This window comes from Phoenix dactylifera, unplaced genomic scaffold (genome assembly GCF_009389715.1).
Source record: "Phoenix dactylifera cultivar Barhee BC4 unplaced genomic scaffold, palm_55x_up_171113_PBpolish2nd_filt_p 000097F, whole genome shotgun sequence".
NCBI lineage: Eukaryota > Viridiplantae > Streptophyta > Magnoliopsida > Arecales > Arecaceae > Phoenix > Phoenix dactylifera.
Window position 1 is genome coordinate 1,483,634 of NW_024067681.1, and position 20,944 is coordinate 1,504,577.

General features: G+C 38.9%; 1 protein-coding gene across 1 annotated transcript in view; it reads left to right on the top strand.

Moving 5' to 3' along the window:
* The window catches only part of LOC103710535 (callose synthase 3-like), a 115,872-nt gene that overhangs the window by 30,071 nt on the left and 64,857 nt on the right, over nt 1-20,944 (top strand). Inside the window, 8 exon segments of the mRNA XM_039116517.1 lie at nt 10,293-10,430; nt 10,524-10,600; nt 10,681-10,768; nt 12,844-12,966; nt 13,072-13,186; nt 18,227-18,561; nt 18,714-18,766; nt 18,871-18,931. Coding sequence (XP_038972445.1) covers nt 10,293-10,430; nt 10,524-10,600; nt 10,681-10,768; nt 12,844-12,966; nt 13,072-13,186; nt 18,227-18,561; nt 18,714-18,766; nt 18,871-18,931 — 990 coding nt within the window.

Below are 20,944 nucleotides of genomic sequence, written 5' to 3' on the forward strand. Positions count from 1 at the left end.
AGCCTAAGGTCCGATTCGAACTATCAAAGTCCATGGTATCGACGCCTATGATAGTCTACACGTTGCCACCATCGCACGACAGCGTTGACGAGTAGATCGTCGCCTCTACCCAAAGGATGCCTTCCACCTAGCATCCCTGACCTACTTCACCCTAGGTGTTGGATTCCTACCTCCATGGATGCCTTTATCACTGCTATGGATTACTTTAGCTACCTATACCCGTGCATTGTTGTCGATCGACCACACTTCTATGTGGCCAACTTCCTGGCTGGCGTCCTCGTCTTCATTGGGTGGGCCCATAAGAATGATGCCTCCCTACGTCAATGTTGGCCTCACCCTCTTCGTCCTCTCCCTCCTTATCATCCCTGTCATGGATTTCCTAGAAGGGGCTCAAGGGCATATAGTCCGCCTTCGATGTCATAGCGGCGACCGTCGTGTTTTCAAGGATCGCCAATGTGCTAGTTCAGTATGGAATAACTGGGGCTGCTAGGGAGCTCCCATAGTAGTACATGCATGCCGTCTTTGCTGGTTAATACCACTTTTGCAGTGCAGGTGTCAGTGTCGAATCCTCTAGCAGCGGCAATGGAATGGGCTTCTTTGCCCTCCGATTTGAGCTCCAACTACCACGGGAAGGAGGGGATCGAGTTGTCGTTGGCTAATTTGGAAGGTTTGGAGTCAAGGATCAAGGTGTTGGTGAGGAGGGGCGAGGGGTTTTGGGGATCGGAGGAGCTAGGGTTAGGATTGGGATTGTTGGGGGTGGGGGGGTGGGGCAGGGGATTCACCGAGGGGTTGGATTCTACTCTATTACGGTCTGATTGGGTTTCGAGCTGGGCTTGGGCTCAGGCTTGGCTTAGGCTTGGCTTAGGCTCAAGATGGGATTTTGAAAAATCTTCAGCCCTAAGCTTGGCTTGAAGCTTGAAAAAATTTTGGGTCGGGCTCAGGCAGGGGCATGGCTTGGTTTGGTTCGAAGCCTAGTTAGGATTGGCATCACATATATTGTTGACGATACTTTTTAGCATCTAGAAGCATGGATTTGTTTTTGGAAGCCTTCTTTTGGTTGTGTCTCGAGTCCTAGTCAAGTTCTAGGATATTTCACGTCTTTGTCAATAGGACATCGAATACTATAAATACCCCATATACTTGTTTATGATTGTAAAATTGACTTAGAGTTTTTTGAAGCTCTTCTGAGTTATTGGTGGTGTCACTCCACCTCACTATAATGTGAAACTTAGAAACCTTTGTACAACTCGAAATCCTTCTTTTGGTGGGACTCCAAAGGCCTTATGCAAATTGGTTCAATGTCAGTGGAGACTTAGGAAGCTCGAGTGTCTACTGGTGGGACTTTGGTCCAATCGATGATTTGGTTAGTAAGAATCTGACAATTTGGTTAGCAAGAATCTGACGATTTGGTTAGAATCTTTTCTAGATCTTCTAGTTATTCTAGGTTTAAATTAGCTTTCATAATTTTTTAGTTCAAGCTTCTAGCTAGAACTAGTTTCTAGTATTTCTCTTTATTTTCTTGGATTTCATAATTATTGTAAAATTCAAAAAATATTACAATTTTGTCCGTGTTAGTAAAAAAACTCAATTCCCTTTTGAGGTGTTAGAGGTCTTGTTTGGGTTTTCCTAGGTTTATCCCAGTGCTTGGTATACCCCAGTTGTCTCTTACTTGCTAGTGTGATTAAAAAATTACTAGAATGCGATGGTGCGACTGGTACCATACCATTCCAGCATGAAATCAGCATCGATATAGGTGCTAGGACACCTAAAACAACTGTAACAACACATAAAGGTCGTACAGGTCCATACTAGTGGTGTTGTACCGACCATACTAATTGACACCAATGGTTTTTGAATTTTTTGAAATTGTTAGTATGGAACTATGGATACATACCATTGGTGCTGGTACCATGCCGATATTGTACCTCTTGGATGAAAAATGGTATGACATTTGAAGGCATCCTTAATCCATTTGCTTTTGCAACCTCAGTTCTTTGCATTCACCCCATTTGCTTGGCTATGAGACTGGGTAGCCAAGGGGGTGATCTTGGCTCATCAGGCTCTGGTCGGGTTTGCTAGCCTTCGAGCCAATCTATCATATGGTCCTTCTCGGCACATACAAAGTCATTTTAGAGTGGGTCCTAATACTTCAAATCAACTTCCTGAACTTTGCAGTAGCTGCTACTAGGCATTGGCTAGCTGTAGATGTGGCATGTATTGATTTGCCCAGTTATTTGCATTCGACTTAGCTTGCTCAGCTATGAGACTAGCTGATCATCATGTACATGTATTGATGGGTCATCCTGGCTCATCAAGCTCCAACTGAGCTTGTTGGCCTTTGGGCTAACCTATCATATTATCCTTCTGGTCATATTAAAATTATTGTAGAATGGGTCCTAATACTTTAGAATTTAGATTGAGGTCTTGTTGAAGACATCTCAACCTCAATCAAACGTGCACATAAACCAGTGCATTTAGTCTCTTCTCAGTCAATGGTTTCTTTGCTTGCCTTGGATCACTGCAAATGTGAACTACTTGCGCTTGCACTCATTATCCGAGACTAGTTGCACATTTTCTTAAGTGTGTGGCTATCTCACCATAGTGAAACCACCATTGAGCTGCAAACATAAATACAAACTTTGCCATTGCATTGATACATTAGGTGAACAGGATCTATTATAGAATAGTACCTGGACAAATTTCTCCTTTATTAGCAAGTGCACCGCTCTCTGAGATTGTAGAATTGCCTTCCTTCTATTCTTTGTCCATGTTGTACATAAGTCAAGGTATTATAATGCAGAATTCGTAAATCAAAGATATATTATCATAGGTGACTAACATCTAAGTAATGCTTACCGCTTCTATCGTTCAAGTAGTGATCAATGCATCATCCTCCGTCTTATAGATAACATTCCTCAACGCACCCAGGAGCCCCTCGGCAATGTCCATCCTAGGGACCATATAGATGTACTTTGATTTGAGGTAGTAAGCTGCCAATAGTTGTATTCAATTTGATTGGAATTATATTAGTAACACTTATTAAGTAATATTGGCTTACCAGCTGGACACAAGTCCTTGGCCATCTGAGCATCCAATCTATCCTAAATGATGTTGTTGTAATCATCAGCATGCATTGGACTAGCCTATCTGATCTCTTCCTTCGCGACATCATCATGGGGTAGAGGAAGCCCATCTAGGGGTATTTTGCATTGTCAATAGCCTTAAGTACTCGATAAAGTGGTGTAATGGCCAACTATTTCCTTAGCTTGTTTCTAGAATTGCTAGCATGTAACTATCTCCTTTGCATGATGCCCATCCATGCCCTCACGTGCATATTGGCGCTGCATCCACTCCTTGTTGAGGAACACGATCTAGTTGTTGAGGGCAATGTAGGTTATGATGAAGCGGATAACACCTTATTTCAGTATATTTGCCCCGGTATACATTTTCACTAGTGCTAGCACCCATGTGTGATTATACACAAATTTGGTGATGGCCTGGGTTGTCTCCAATATCTGCTTCGAAGGACTCAAGCCCTAGTGGGACATCTCGTAGGACACCGAGATGGGGTACCATCCTAAGTGTTCGGACGGGACTATTCCCAATATCCCGATCGACATATTTTAGGATGTCCCTTATCCTTATTGTTAGGATGGGGTGGGACGGCTGCACGTCTCGTTTCATTGAAAAATTGGGACAGTCCTGTCTCACGGGATTTAAAACCTTGTCTACTTCACTTTTTGAAATCTACCAATGTCCTAAAAAATAAGATTAATGCAGCGGGTGGCATATGGGGTCCAAAAAATACATGGCCTTCTTATCATCAATAGCTCACCAGCCCTCTTATATTATGCATCATTACCAATCACCACTTGCGTGATATGCTGCTTCTTTATGCTGTTGATAACCTCCTCCATCAAGTTGAGGATGTAGTCAATATTGCTTCTCTCTACTGGCCCGGATGGTAGCCTGAATTTGGGCTTCCATGTCATCAAAGTTGGAGACCTTGTAATTTGTTGGATCCTTGGAGTAATGGGAAAGTAGTCCTGCCCCAGGTTCGTTGAACTAGTATTGGAGGGCATACAAGTTCACGACCTATTCAATAGGATGCATGTTTGTACCATGCCGTTTTGGGGTGTATCAAAATAGGGAGAGTCGGAGATGGAGGGGGAGGAGAGAGGAAAAAAGAGAGGGAGAGAGAGGGAGAGGAAGGAGGGAGATAAGAGAGGGAGGGGGAGGATTAGAGAGGCCGAGAGAGATCAAGAGGGACATGCCATCAATCTCGTCCAGGAGGAGAGAGAGGGAGAGAGAGAGAGGGGGGGAGGGAGAGAGAGAGGGGGAGTAGTTGTGGAGAGAGAGGGACTTACATGGGGACCTTGTTGGCAGCAACGACATCATTGTTCGATGTCATCGTCGATCTACTGAGGACAGAGGCTTTAGGGTTTCAAGGGAGGGGGAAGGGCGAAGCTGCTAAGATATCGAATGTAGGTGACCAAGTGAGGCTTTAATAAACCGAACCAAAGATATCAAACCGTGCTGGTATTCGATTGTCAAGTGCAGTACGTGACGAATTGGTTGATTCGGCATGGTTCGGCGAGCCATGGTCCTGCCATCTTCTTATCTAACTCGCCCTGTTTTTCTAGTGGTTCTCTTCCCTTTCTTGAAGTCTCGAAGAGCCCGTCTAAAAAGTTGATAGGCCTCCTGAGGACATTTCTTGCAAGCCATAACATTGAGGTATCCATCAGCCAAGTGTTGCTTCAATTTGGTTACTCGACCCTCTCCACTTGGAGGGACATCAGTTGCACTGATATTCTATTGCCACTTACTACCTTGTCGTGCCACCATCTGATATTCTATTCTATAGATTCATTGTTGACTGCCTAATCTTGAAACTCTTAAAACTAGTCATCATCAACCCTAGAAAAAGTTTGCATCAATTATTATTGTGCATCTACAATTATCCATGGTTTTTTATAGATTAAAGTTTTTAAGTTAAAGGCTAAAAAATGCTTCTTTGCATTTTCTATGGAATTGCAAATACCCTGTTCTTATCGAATTGCTGCAATGTCTACATTTTTCACATTGTTGCAATGTGGTCCACCCTCCCAATTTAGATCATGGCCCACCAGAGGTGCACTGGTGGCAGCTGGCATGGAGGAAGTTGGTTGACGTGAACTCAGTTTAATCCACATGCCAAAATAACCGCCAGGCGCCAACACATTACGGCTACTTCAGCACCTTCGGGGATTGCAATAGGGACCGCTTCAACTTATTCGACTATTTTTGCCTTGATTGAAAGAGGATTTTTTCCTTGATTCAGCAATGCCCTCCGTGCTTTCGGCTACGACACCATTGTCTTCAAGTCTCGTTGGGAGAAATCCCCCTCTTTTTCGGGTTAAGTTGGTGTTGCCCAGCTCTACGCCCTTCAAGGGGAAGAGAAGTGGAGCTTTAGAAGGTGAGGTAAGAGTCCAAGAGCATTGAAAGTGGACATGGAAATCGGGCGGAGGTGGGGAGTCACAGAGAGAAGCTCTTCGCCTCCATTGCCTCTAGCCAAGCGGTCACAATTGGTGTGGCCATGCGATTGTCCCTCTTGTGACCTTGTGCAATGCCCTAGAGGACTTCATCAACCAGTTCATTGACCCAGTGCTCAACCACTACCCCTCCTTTGATCCCCACAATGTCCTATCAACCAAGCCCCTGTTGCATCCCCTGTAACCTTGCCCATGGCTCCTACATTTGCAGTGGGCCCAAACTCCATTACATCCCCCACGAGCTTGCTATTTCTTCGGCAGAGATAGTATACTTCAACCCTCCTTTGCTTGGTGACGGCATGCTCCACCCTCTCCCCGTCGTTTGATATCAACTGCCACAGTTATGGCACCTTTTAGACAAACGAGGCAAGTGACCTCATCCTCCCAAGCATCTTGGCTAACTTTCGTGATGTCGGCAGGCGGCACGCGGCGGTGGCTGCAACTCGGATGTTGATGGGCTAGATGAACTGCCTAAATGGCGTAGGGTTGTGCAACACCAACTTAGCCGGATGGGTGGAGGTGCTATATTGCATTCTCGGCTATGTCATGATCGGTTCAATTTCAACCATTAGTTCTCTAGCGAGGTTGAGGAACCCATCGCCACTGTAGAGACAGTGACAATGGAGGAGGAGAAGGTTATGGTGGTGGTGTCATCATGGGAGCCGCCAGCGTAAAACCGTAGGCTGCTCAGAGAGGGGCGAAGGTTGCCACTAGCTTGGCATTCGTTCTTAGAGATAAGCCCTAACCTTTGAATTTTTGAATATTTTTCTTTTTTTTGCTAGGTGGATGTTTTGGCTCTTGGGATCTTGGTCTAAATCAGATTTCCTTCTTTAAACAAAAGGTCCCCAACTTCCTCCATGCAACTAACAGAGGCACCTTCGGTGAGCCTTGACCCGAATTAGGAGGAGGGTGGACCACATTGCAATAATGTGAAAAATGTAGGGTTAATGTTGCAGAAATTCGACTTGCAGAGGGTATTTGCAATTTCATGCAAAGTGCAAAGGGTATATTTTAGCCTATTAAAATTTAGAATAATTTTCAAAAATTCTTAAAAATTGCTAATTGCCTCAAAAATTACTTTGAACAAAATTTATATGACTTTTTAAATTTTCAAAAAATTTTGTTGGATTAATATTTTATATTAAATTTGCAAAAAAATGTATAAAATGCATAACTATTGGTAAAGTATGATACATTCTCTTAAAAGCACGTCAGAAATATCTTTATATGCTACTGAAATTTCATGAATTTTTGAAAAATTAGCGATGCTTTACTTTTTTTTCTTAAAAAAAATATTTAGTTTAAACAAAATCTTAAAAATTAAAGTTTAATTATGGTTAATCTCCAATAGGAGGTACCACATATATTTTTCCAGCCCATATTAAGCACGAATAACCTAATTAATTGAGGAATTATCTTAAAATTGGGCTTTTATTCGAGAAGTAATTAATATATTGAAAATTAATCAAATTGCTTCAGAAAAAAGACATTAGATAGCATGCGAGGCCTTGAGCATGATACTAATAGTTCCTTTATTTTTTATTAAATTTTATCCAAAAATTATTTATAATAAAAAATAAAAATAGATATAGAAAAATTAAAAAGTTATCCAATTATATGGATCTAACTAAGATCTATTCCACTTTTTCAATTTTTGCTCTTTTATGGGATGTAGAAAAAGAAAAATGTAAGAGTGAATATCAAAAATATCTTGGTGACTTAAGCTGTAAGCCCTCCCTACTAGCCCATCCACTCTTTTCCTCTCCTCCTCCACTTCTCTCTTTCTCCTCTCATCCGCCGCTCCTCCTCCTTGCTTTCTCCTCTGATTCTCCTCTCACCCATTGCTCATAGGTGAAACAGAGGGGGAGTAAAGGGTGTGGTGGCCTTTTCTCCCTCAATTATCGAGCGCGGGGTGGGGGTGGGGGGGGGGGGGTGTTGTAAGGGCTTGAACCAAGATCTTGCTGGGCTAAACCACCCAGAACTTCTCGATTCTGAGCGGTTTAGCTTGATAAGAGTTGAAACCCGGCAGTTTGGTCCCCATTTTATACCAAGACTGCCAAATTGTCCTGGATCATGGTCGGTAGAGTACAAGACCCACCAAACTGGGCTATTCGGTCTAGTATTTTATACCATGTTTGATACAAATATAGTAGTTGGAAAATATATATTAAAATTGATTTGGTACAAGGATAAGCAATATATCAAGCATCAATTTATAACTTATAGTCTACAAAGAATGAAGGTGACTACATTTCGATATAACTCATCTAAATAGTTATTGTTAACTAAGATCCAATTTTAGGGGTTCTATCAAATAATAGACTCCTTTTGTCCCCTTTCCTTCCTCTTAGACCTAGAAGGTCCTAGTATTCAATAATAGCTACCATTTCTTTTTATTGAATTTCTTAGAACTGAACATCCAAGTCTTTCTAGTTTAGCAAAAAGATAAAAAAATCTAACTTAAATATTCATAAAATACTTCATAGAGATTAAAATTATTTTCCATGAGTAAGTATCTCCTCTTCTTTACGTAATATGGTTCAAACCCCAGAAGTTGACCCAAGTCAAATACTAAGCCAATGAAGAATGGTCTTGGAATGTTACTAACTTTCAATATAATGAATAAGCATAACATAGATAGTTTCTGTTGCTTGGTCTGGAATAGATTGAAACTACCAAAACTGGTAGGTTTCTGCAGAAACTGAATTTTGGGAGTCAGTTTTGGTTGCTTCCCATCAAAATGAAACCATTTTAACCGAAATGAGTTTTTTTTAAAAAAAAATTAACCATAATGTTGAACCTTGACTCTAATCTTGGTAGAGCAGATTATGTATATAGATCATCTCAGGATCATTTAAGGTTTCAATCTGAATGGCATGCATGGATATTAAAAAAGAGATGCTGTGAGTGCAGAGACATCATCATAGATGTTAGTTTATGGCACATGACTTCTGGGAATGTCTGCTGTAGCACTGGTGGAGCTATCAAACTAGGGTTTAGGTTGATAGCTTGTCTTTCTGTCCTATTACAGGAATGGGAAAGAACAAAAAAATTGTGAGGGTATGTTTTTTCTATTTTAGGCTTTAAACAGAGGCACGAGTCCAGAGTAAAGGGATATATGGCTGATCGGATGATCAATAATGATCGATTACTGACTTGTAACCAAAAATTAATTCACAGCAAATGGTTTTCAGCAGAAAATCACGTTGAAATTTTAGAAAGCAATAGTGTTAGATGAGATCTAGGTTAAATCTCAAGCTGGATTTATTCTAGAGTCTTTGTAGGGCTTAAAAATGTCCTAAAATTGTAATTCTAGTAAAATATAGTATTTGTATTCAGACTAAACACACAAAATAAGTTGAGAGAAACAATTAAAGAAGAAAGAGAAGAATCCTTAAAGGAGAGGCCAGCAATGATGCTTTAAAAGTGAGATGAACAGCACAAAAGCTTAGATTATTAGGCAAGGAGTAGAGAAGAAACAGAGTAAAATAAAAGGGAGATGAAGAACAACCAAACATTGATGAACTTGTTTTCTTAGTCCACATAAAATGCAGCTCCAATAGCAAGCTCTTTCAGCTGGCCAATCCTGTAAGTATAATAGCTAGCTGGTCAGTCCTTCCTAATTCGAGTCTGTCAAGGACTCATGATCATTATATGGGGTGCCTAGAATACTCTTGTTTTAATTTGCAAAATCCCCCTAAGAAAGTGGCAATTAATCCATTTCTGTGACAGCTGCTTAAAAGATATATATGATCTCCTAAGCTGGCAAATTAGCCCGCTTAGGAGATTTAGAATAGAACAGGTGAGAAAGTTCGGGGAGTATGAATTCTTTACAACTATAGTTATAGGAAATTTCTGTAGGGATATGCAGCAAATTTGTGGTGTTTTTCACCTTGATTCCTTTTTAGTTGATTAAAACCTGCCATATATCCAAGTTGCAGGAATTTCCTGCATCATGGGTTTCCAAGTATCCACTGAAAGTGTTGGATCAACTTTAAAAATAAAAAAAGGACTCTTAAAGACATTGGAAATACCGAAAATATGAATCATTGATTTGGAACCTAAAAATGACAAATTTAAATTTTATTCATGGTTCTCTAAGGTGTTTTTGGCTGTCATCCTGTCCACAGAAGCCACTGGTAGCAGGAATACAGCCCCCACCCCAAAAGTTCCTTTACGTCTCCTAATTGGAAATTTAAAGTCTTAAATTTCTCTTGATGATGATTGAGTTCTAGAGCTTGTTACATCATCTTTTTATTAAGCAGACAGTCCTCAATAGTCACTGCATTGGTTGAAACAGGGGGGATATTTAGATCTTAAGGGCCTGTTTGGATGTCCTGAGGAACTTTCCTCTGAGTATTACCATTTCTGGTGGAAGCCCGGAAGATGTTTGCCCAAGAGTGTCAGTAGGAGAGTTTTTCCACAGAAACTTAGATCCCAGCTTCAAACAATATGACAGTCACCTTGTGACTTGGGTTAATTGTCATAGAAAACTAGAATTAGTTGCTTGTGTAAACTCTTATTTGGCTTTCTGATCTCACTCAACTACCCACTTTTTAATGTGGAAACCTTGCTGGGAAGATCTTATTGGGCAATCAGATCTTCCAGTATCCAAACAACCTCAAGGGGTTTCTGGAGTAGCAGATTCAATTGATGCAATATTTATTCCTATACTAGACTGCAAGGTAAACTGTTTCTGCCACCTCTGTTAATAGTTCACAATTTCTTTTCTATAAATAGTTTTGTTTGTTTGTTTTCTAGATGGCATTTGAATTGTACGGTATGCTAGCTGGGAATGTAAGCCCGATGACTGGTGAGAACATAAAGCCAGCGTATGGGGGTGATGAGGAAGCCTTTCTAAGAAAAGTAGTCACTCCAATATACAAGACAATAAAAGAGGTGTTGGAACTGCCGATCGTCTATTAAGATTTGTTCTGTTGAATTTTGTGATTATTTGTTTGTGTGGATTTTGATGTAACTATCAGAATGCAGGAAGCTGAAAGGAGCAAGTTGGAAAAATCTAAACATTCTCAATGGAGAAACTATGATGACTTAAATGAATATTTCTGGTACAACTAAAGCAAAAATCTGCGAAATGTTCTCACTATATTATCATTATCTTACAGGACCTGTTTTCATAAAAATGCAGGTCAGTTGAATGTTTTCACTTGGGTTGGCCAATGCAGGATGATGCTGATTTCTTTCAGCCTAGAAATCCAACTAATGGGAAAAATGGAGTAAGCTTCTTTATTTCTCCCCTCAAAGTTATGTTATTGGTTTCCTAAAATTATGCATTATATCCAAGCCATCATAATTAACTATTACCATAAACATAACCATCAAGCCTAGTACCTTACTGGTTCGCTATGACATGGTCGATACGGTTCGGTACGACACAGTCGATACGATTCAGTACGCATCCTGTATCGAAATAGCAATTTAACAATTTTTCTCAATTTTTATCTCGGTACGTCTCGACATAGTTCGGTATGCTTTGGTATGGGTCGGTACGTACCCCGGTACATCTCGATACAGGGCTTGTACCGACTCAAAGTTAAGTTTCGTACCAATTTCCTCCCAATACAGTATGGTATGCCCCGTGCCGGGCAGTACAGGGTAGTACGGTAGGCTATGTTCTAGGGTCAACTTTTTAGATCCTCATATGCAAAGCATTAAGGTAACCTCAGCTATTATTTCAAGCTTTTCCATACTTGCCACCACTAATTCCATTTATAGATGGATTATTCGTGATTCCTACCATCTACCTTTGCCACCTCTAATTCCATTTGGAACTCTATTTGCTTTTTCTGTCTTAATTTTATTTTCTTGTTTACAATGTATAATGATTTGTGCCTAATTATATTGAGGTGGAGAAAATAGATGAGGCGAAAAGCTGAAGTATTAAAATTTTTTTTTGATTATTCTTCCTCATGGTAATATATTTCCTATGGCCTCTTCAAATCAGCCCTAGTGTGGATATCTCATTGTCACTTCTCTCTGTCTGATCCTTTTCTTAACTTAATAAATTAAGAAGAAAAAACACTGTTTTCCATATTTTGGAAATTTCTAAATAATTTTATATATATGTCATATTTGTACGTTATATATGTGCTTTCTGCATGTTTTTCAGTGGAGACCCTTCATTTATGCATTTGAAGATGCCTACCTGCATTCTCCCCATACTTACCAGTAGTTATTCCTTCCATTTCAATGTTTAACTATTTCCTCTTCTTGTGACTGGTTCTATAAGGATGCCAACTTTTTATTAATTCCATTCAGTAATCCTGACAAATGAGTAAATATGCTTCTTTATTGTGGCAAAATCTTATCAAGTAGTCATTGACAAAAAACTTGAATACTGTCGGAAAAATTTTTAATAACTTTTATTTTCAACTAAATATACTTATGCTTGGTTGTCCTTCACAACAATTTTTGAGATACAAGGTTCTGTCTTTAAGAAGATAATTTTTCCCTCCTAAGTTTCAATTTCCACTTGAAACTAACATATCAGGCCTTATCTAGTGTATAGAGCCAAAATTTTTGCTTTCTAACTCACAAACTAGTAAAACTGTAATGGGTTGGATGTGATAATAAATGATAGATCAGACCCCCTAGTCGTAGCCTTATTCCATGCATAATTAGCTGAATCAGACATCTAAAAGATTTGGGTCATTATTATTAACCATTGCATGTTCTAATTCTGCTTGTTAGCTGGTACATTTTGGATAATCTGCTATTGTTGAAAATAATTTGTTTATTGCATTATTGCAGTCTTCGTTTCGAATGTACATAAACACGCATTAAAAAGAACAAATCTGTCTGGATCTCTGATCATTTGCATTTAGGAAGGCAATTGTGTTAGATAACCATTCTCAATATCAGTGTTGTGTTATCCCTTTTGTCTTGGCTTCTTACAATGTTTCCTATTCCATATGATGGAATCAGGATTTCTTATTTAACAAGGTATCATGATATAAAATTCTGCAAAAATATACTCCTATGTCGAATTTGCTTGCCTTTTAGTTAAAAAGGCCATTACTCAGCCATGATCCCGGTAATCGGGGGTCCGAAGAGATGTGGACTAGGGGCAGACTTAATATTTGGCATTTTTCTTTTGTACAAAGTGGCTTCCTGAGGATTTGGACCAAGGTTCACCGTACATCCGACCGGTATGGCAAACCTTAAGTTGAACCCACACCATTATGCTTGTTAGTTGAAGCCTTTTACCACTACCAAGCAATGGTCCCCTTCGAATTTGCTTTCCTTTTAGTTATTTTTAAAAATATAATGAATGTGTAAATTTTTTGTGTAGGAGAACAAGCCAATCAAAGGGGATCAATGGATCGGGAAAGTCAATTTCGTTGAGATTCGTTCATTTTGGCATATTTTTCGAAGTTTTGATAGAATGTGGAGCTTCTTTATCTTATCATTACAGGTTATTCATTTTCTTTATATTGTTTACATCTTTCACTAAATGGAATTGCCCGCTGAGATCTTGATTTTTTTTTTCCTAAATAATTTTGTTGATCTAATTTATCAGGTCATGATAATTCTTGCTTGGAATGGTGGCTCACCAAGTGCAGTTTTTGATTCTGAAGTATTCAAGAAAGTTTTGAGCATCTTTATAACTGCAGCTATACTTAAGTTAGGACAAGGTAAGGCTGTCATTATCTATAGACATAGACTTCTTTCTTATTTTCTCAATTTATTTTTTTATTTTTCATATACTGAATTTTCGACTTCCACCTTTTGTGTAATTTTCTATCTTGCTTTTCTGCATTATTTAGTTTTAGCGGTCCAAGTAGATACTCCAATTTTTGTTTCCATGACATCTCTCTCTCTCTCTATCTATCTCTCTTTCTCTCCTGCCTCCCCCCCTTTATGTGTGTGCGTGTATGCACATGTGCATGCATGCATATAAGTGTATATACTATTAGATTTCTAGCCACAAATAATACCAGTGAGATGCATTCACATGACATATATAAGCAGATTTATTTTTTAGTCCATGCAGTGGGTTTATATATTCTGTATAGGCTTGATATAATATGGTTTAGGGAACTTAGGCGATTGCTATGAAATCATATGGGAGAACTGGGAATCTGGTTTCTTCTTCCTGAAATTCCGTAACTATGTTATTAAGGGTGACCCGAATAGATGGTTACAAATTGTGTGTTGTGACCATGGTCTGCTGAACCAACCTGTACCGTTAGTTCAGCCCGTACCGGACCGGTACCGACTGGCACCGGTCCAGTACAGGGGTATAAAACGGTTCCGACCCAAATTGGGTCGGAACCGTTCGGTTTGAGCTTCGTACCGGTGCGAACCGAGCCAGTTCGCTGCTTAAAATTAGTGCCAGCGCTGTGACACTTTCAAAAGTGCCACACTGGGACACTTTCAAAAGTGCCACTTTGTGCAGCACTTTCAAAGTGCCACTTTGTGCAGCACTTTCAAAGTGCCGGTGCAGCACTTTGTGCGGCACGTTAGGCCATGTGGAGTCGACCGGCACTTTCAGTTTACGCATGCTACATAAGATACGGACCACGGTAGGCCGTCTGATATAGGCCGGTCGGATACCATTGCATATCGAAGAAGAGCTCCTCGAGGTCGTTCAGGAGGCCAGGATGCAGCTGCAGATGACCTCCCATGTGGAGTCGGATCCATTGATGTATCAAGTTCCGAGTCTTTCTATTATCCGCGGCCTCAGCCAGCCTATGGATATGGTGCATTAGAGTCATCTTCCGGTGGCTACTATCCTGCGCAGCCCGGAGGGTCTTACGGGTCGGATTTTGGTGCCGGCATATTCGGATGGGCCCCTTATCAAGACACCTCTCAGAGCCAGAGCTTCAGCGAGAGATCCGAGAGTTCTTATGACCCGACGCACATTCCTCGAGGATTGAGCATACAAGACTACAATACCGTTTGGTTAGAGGGATGGGTTGATCTGCCTCCATATTATGCTGATGATCCAGATATTGACGAGAAGCATCGCCACTCGACCCGATTTTAGATATCCGAGAGTGCTTTAAATGTATGTAACTGTTTGTATCTTAATTTGAAGATATTTTATGTTCTTCATCTCATTATTTGAATCATTTGGAAGTAATAAGTTGCATCATCTAGTTTTAATCTTAAACCTAAACATAAAAACATCAAAAAAAATCCAAAAGTGAAAGAACTCCAAAAAAAAAAAAAAACGATGATGGGGTCGAAACCAGGCCGAATGTGCCCTATCGGTACAGTATCGGTTCGGCACCGGTACCGTACCGTTACCGGAGCCGATCGGTACGTCGGTACGTTTGGTACCACGAACCTTGGTTGTGACCATATGATGGTAGTGACTGTTCTCAGTCATCGAAGTGGAGAATATTCAACTTTTAAATAGCCAACCTATAAACACATTCATTATAAAGTTGATACAAACATCTTGGCTTGGTAGTGTTTATTTGATAATGACAAGAATCTAGAGCTGAGAAATTTATGTGTACTTGCTTTAGTGCTTGACACTTTGGTGGTTGGCATCCGTTGTCCGAGAGAGGAGATTACATATTACGTGACCTATTGGGTCTTCATGATTACCATGAAGTACATATAAGGTGCTCAACAAGGAATCTGTGAATTGACATAAGTACCTAGATTGTGTTAGGAGGGTTTTAGGTCCAATTCATTGATTATTTGCATTAAAACAATTTTATTAAAATTATTATGATATAGTCATGACTAAAACTAGGAAGAATATTTTCCCTAATATTTAATTGAATGCTAAGACATGATTATAATGATATATTTTTTTATGAGTTAAAAAGGCACATATTATATTTCAGGAGCAATAATCTACACGAGAATTGTCTTATATGCAAGTTTTTGAAAATCATATATGGATAATTTCTTGATGTTTCAGTGTCAGAGAATTGTCTGTATTCTGTAATATTATATTGGACATGTAGGTACACTTATCTACATGGTACAGGAATTCTTTTGGTGTGATTGTTCTGCCTTTATTGTTGGGAATGCAGTGAAAGAATAAATTTTTTTCTCTCTTTTCTGTTAAATCTTTCCTCTCTCTGTCACTCTTTTTCTTTCTCCTTGTTTTATTTGTGCTGAGATAGCTGCCCTTCAAGTATTCCATAGAAAATGCTGAAGATATATAGTGTAGTTCATTATCGATCACGTTGATATTACCTCGTTGTAACTGACACTTGTCTCATAACGGTTTCATATAATAAATGTTATAAGTAATTGATACCACCAGAGGAGATTGAAAATCCAGACTAACTAGTCTTGTTGAAAGACTGGATTTGAATCTTGTCCAAAAAATGCTTGGGAATCGTTTTCTGTTTCTTTGCTGGACCATAAGTGCAAAGTAAAACCTCATCTGTTAAATGGACCACTTCTAATTTATGCAATTCGTGGTTATAACAATAAATTTAAGTGAAACACCACATATAGATCATGTCATCATAAGAATGAAACATACATTTTGTAAATCATATCTATATCATTTTAATATTATTTTTACTTTGTCAAAGCTTTTTGCTTTTGAAAAACTGTAAATTGATATGAATGAGGGGCATGTCCACTGCACACACTTTGTTCATACCATCAAGTTACATAAAAAGTTGCATTATTTTTTGGAAATTATAAAATTATTTAAAAATACTTTTCCATGTCTAATCAATTACTTAAATAATAATTATGATTTAATATGATTAATCTGAATAACTACCAAAATGCAAGCTAACTACATCAAAACGTATTTCTAAATTATAAACATAGTGAATTTTTTTTACCATCTAATTTATTTTTTTTATTTTTCAATAGTTATTAATTATAAAATTTTGTTAGAAAATTTAGGGAATTGGATAACAAAAATTAATTAGGGGCTTTTGCATATACGTCACATAGGACTGCATATATTTTTCCTTACATACGCAAAGGCATTTTGGTTGCAATATTTTAAACTGATGCAAACTTTTGGCTCGGTTTGGATGCTCCTGGATGTGCCAAATGCTGATCTACTTCAGTATTAATGTGATAGAATTTGTGCACTTAAAGTGCAAAGATGCCATTTTTCATGAAATTATAGTTATATTTTTAATAACTATTTTTATTCAAAAAATAGTATAATTTCATGAAAAATAAAATATGCATCTGGAAAAATTGATGTTGTAGGTTGTTCAACCTACAACATATCAGATGTTATGCTAAGTGGAAAAAAGAAAAGTGGATAGGAGATGATAGTACATTAAGAGATTTTTGTGTTAGAAGGGACTAGATTGGAGGGAGTTTTGCCAGATCAATGGCTCTTCCTCTCCCATTCGTGCCCCTTATCTCCTCCTTTTATCTCTTTCTCTCGCTTGTGTGTGAGAAAACAACAAAGAACCTCAAACGCTATTGTTCATGGGTCCTAGGTCAGTGCTGATTGGTACAAGCCGACCAGATCTGAAGTCGTTGGTAGCGGCTGACCCAATCCTCCTGGTGGTCTTGGCCAATCCACCCAATATAGACCAAGACACCTGGTTTAGGTAGACCTGGTGTCCCATAGCCATCCCAGGACCTGGCTACTCACCAATCTGATTCATGATGGTTGGGAAAAACAAGGATCAACTAGGGCTTAACCCATGCGCAAAACGCATGTGCTTGACTGTTCCTATTTCTATTGTTTTGACTGAAAGTCTGAAATAATGCTATTTTGTTGTTTTCTGAAATATGTTATATATTTCAACAAAATTTTATTATCGAGTTAGATGTTCAAAGTAAAAATTTGGATTTGAACTACAGCATCCCCTTATTTTGGATTGTGGTCTATCTGTTGTCCTCCTCATTATTGTCCTCCTAGAATCCAACACATTTCATTTCAGTTGTTTTGGACATTGTTTTCGTCGTTATTTCTGTTCTTCCTTTAAGAACTTCTCAGCATAAAAAGAATAAAGCTTCAGCCAGTTCTGCTGAGTTCTTGAGCCATAAGTTTTGGTTCAAGCCTTAGCAGTGACGGGTCGAGATGAAGACTTAGACCTGAAGACTTCTTAAACGAGAGAGTGAACCCTTGAAGGGATTCATATAACTAGATATTTCTAATAAAGGGGCTGGGTTTACAAAGACTTAAATCTTTTGAAATGCTTTTGAAAGGAATTATGAAATGCATGCCAAATCTGACGGGTCAACATGAAGACTTGGACCTCATGACTTGTTGATCAAGGAGAGAGCCAACTCTTGAAGGTATTCATGTAAATAGGTATTTCTGACAAAGGGGCTGAGATTACAAAGACTTGGATCTTTTGAAATGCTTTCAAAGAATTTATGAGATGTGTAGAAAAATCTTTCCAATATGATAGACCTTTGAAGAAAATGAATTATTGTTTTTCCGAATGATGCTTCGGTAATCCTTCAAACTAATGCATACTATATTTTTGCTGTTTCTTATTTCTGATGCAACCTTCTGTGTAATTTGCTGTTTAGAAAGGTATTCAGCTTCAGTTTTTGGTATTCACATAATCATCCAAAAATATTTTTGCTTCAAAAAGAATCACTTCCTCGATTTCTTCCAATACCATCTGTTGTTTTTCTCATCATATTACTACTTCTGTTGCAGCTGTACTTTTTTGATATGTTATTTTGCATGGGTATGCATAGAGTCTTCTAGAAGAGAAAAATAGATCCACTCATTTATATGCTTTTATAATATCACTTTGCAGCTATCCTTGATATAATTCTTAGCTGGAAGGCAAGAAGGAGCATGTCTTTTGCAGTTAAGCTGAGATATATTTTAAAGGTTGTTTCTGCTGCTGCATGGGTGGTCATTTTACCGGTGACATATGCCTATACCTGGGACAATCCTACTGGACTAGCAAGGACTATAAAGGGCTGGGTTGGGAGTGGACAGAATCAACCTTCACTATTCATTTTGGCAGTGGTTATATACTTATCACCGAATATGCTTGCAGCTTTGCTGTTTCTTTTTCCATTCCTGCGACGGTTTCTTGAGAGTTCAAACTATAAAGTTGTAATGCTTATGATGTGGTGGTCTCAGGTATCCTGAACTACTTACCGTCTTCTTGTACATCATAGTGTCTCCAATGTTCCCATTATTGATATAAATATCTGTGCTATTTCTTCTTGTGAACCTCATTATGTGTATATTTGTTTATGGTTAACTGAAGTGCTTATTTTGAAAAATGGCAGCCTCGGCTCTATGTGGGAAGAGGAATGCATGAAAGCTCTTTCTCACTTTTTATGTAAGCAAATCGTTTTTCTCATTGTCATCCCATATTAGTTTTGAACCAATAAACCCAGGCTGAAATATTGATTTTCGGGGGTATATTTTTTCTTATGTTGTCAGGTACACAATGTTCTGGCTGGTTCTTATACTGACAAAGTTGATATCTAGTTACTATATTGAGGTAATCTGTTCTTGCTTTATTTACTTTTTCTCATAGTTGATGCTACTGTATTTTTTGGTAATTAATTTATTGAATTCCTTTGATAATTTCATAATATTAATAATAATAATAATAATACAAAATTCTTGGAATTCCTGCAGAAAATGTTTTTGTACATTCAATTTCTACAGAATATTTAAAAGATTTGGAAGTCACATTTTGCCAATGATTGTGTAGAATATCAAATTACACAAGTTTTAACATGCAAAAAATGAGTTTAGATCATTAATGAGCGTTTAAGTAGTCCATGCTTAATGATGGGCAGGCTTATATGTTGTTGGGTGTTTTAAATAGTTCTATATATTCTTACAATATGATTCGAGTCAATTTAAGAATGATTCTGATTTCTCTCTATGTGAGAGAGAAGCCCTGATGTACAGATTGAACCAGTAATGAAAAAAAAAAAATTCTATGTTGGGCAGTGGTTAGAAAAAGGTTTTTCACATCCTTAAGCTTCTTACCATATGGGTGGTATATGAGCTTCCAACTGTGCCTATGTTGTGTTTATAAAACCTACAGTATGCTGTAAATACACCTAAAGAGAACACCTATAGTAGGTTGTTAATGTTTGGGAGTAGGCACTTGCGCCCTTGCGCTGAACTATAAACTATTTCAGACTAAACTATGCGATGCCCATAACCAACAAATCAACATAGACATTCAGGAATATTTATGAACTTAAAATGTCTACACATTGGTATAAAGGAATTAATTTAGTATACCTTAGAAGTTAGAACAATAAATATATCTTAAAATAATAAATTAAGTATAGTAGTGCAGAATTTTATCAGGGATTTGTGGAAGTTTTTATAGAATTTTACATAGTATTGATAGAGAATGCATACCCTTCAGCCTGTGACTAGCATGGTCAAGATACATGATCTTACATTCCATTAGAGAAATTGAATGAAATCTTTTGCCTTCTACTTAAATTTGTAGGTAGAAATAGCCAAATACTGAACACAATGACTAGATAGGTCTAAATTTATTTTTCAATCAGATCTGGTATAACCTTGTTTTAAAATGTTCAAACAATTGGAATAAGACTATATAAGATTAATATCAACAGGTAACAGAAGAGAGAGATACTTTTGCTTGTTCTGGTGAAAAAAAAAGAGAAGAAAAATGAGCAGAATAAGAAAGAAAATGAAATGCATGTTCTGCTTGCCAACTGGAATGCATGTCTCTAACTCTCTGGAGTGGTAAGAAAGTGGCTCTGTTGCTCGGTGATCTACCTTCGCCCTCTTCTAGGTAGCTTACTACTTCATTGTATTGAAATCAACGAAGTGCTTCTTCATCAGTTGGACCTTCTATGAGTATTTTTGGCATATGGATACATTGGAGTCATGATATGCTGAATCGGCCCGTATCGGCCAGTTTAGCCTGTATCGGACCAGTTCGGTCCCTGACCGGTCCGGTTCCAGCGTGGAAAATGGTTCCGGCCCTAAAGAGGCCGGAACTGAGCGGTCAAGCCCGATACTAGTGCGATTTGGACCGGTTCGCACCCATACCAGCCTGATATCGGTGCAAATTGGACCGGTTCGCACTAGTACGCGCGTGCAAGGCAGAGCGCCTCGCGCCTGGGCATGGTTTCCCGCACTGGACACCATGTCTGGGCGCGGTTCCCTGCACAGCGCGCGCTCGTGCGGGGCATTTAATACCACTATGTGGCACTTAACATAGCGGGAGCACGTCCGCGCGTGCCTACGCGCGCTATGCGCTTCGCAGAATTTTTTCTGCGAGCACGTTGTCGGTTCGGACCGATTCAAATCGGTCCGAACCGAAACCGTACTGGTCCGATAGGCGACCGGTATGCCTACCGGTACGGGTACGGCGTACCATGATTGGGGTAACCACCAACTAGATGTGGCTTCAACCTGATTATTCCTCCCTCGAATAATGTGTTGTGCCAATTGCACTTCCAATAATGTTGACCTAAAAGCATCTACCCATGCTCCGAAATATTGTTCCTAT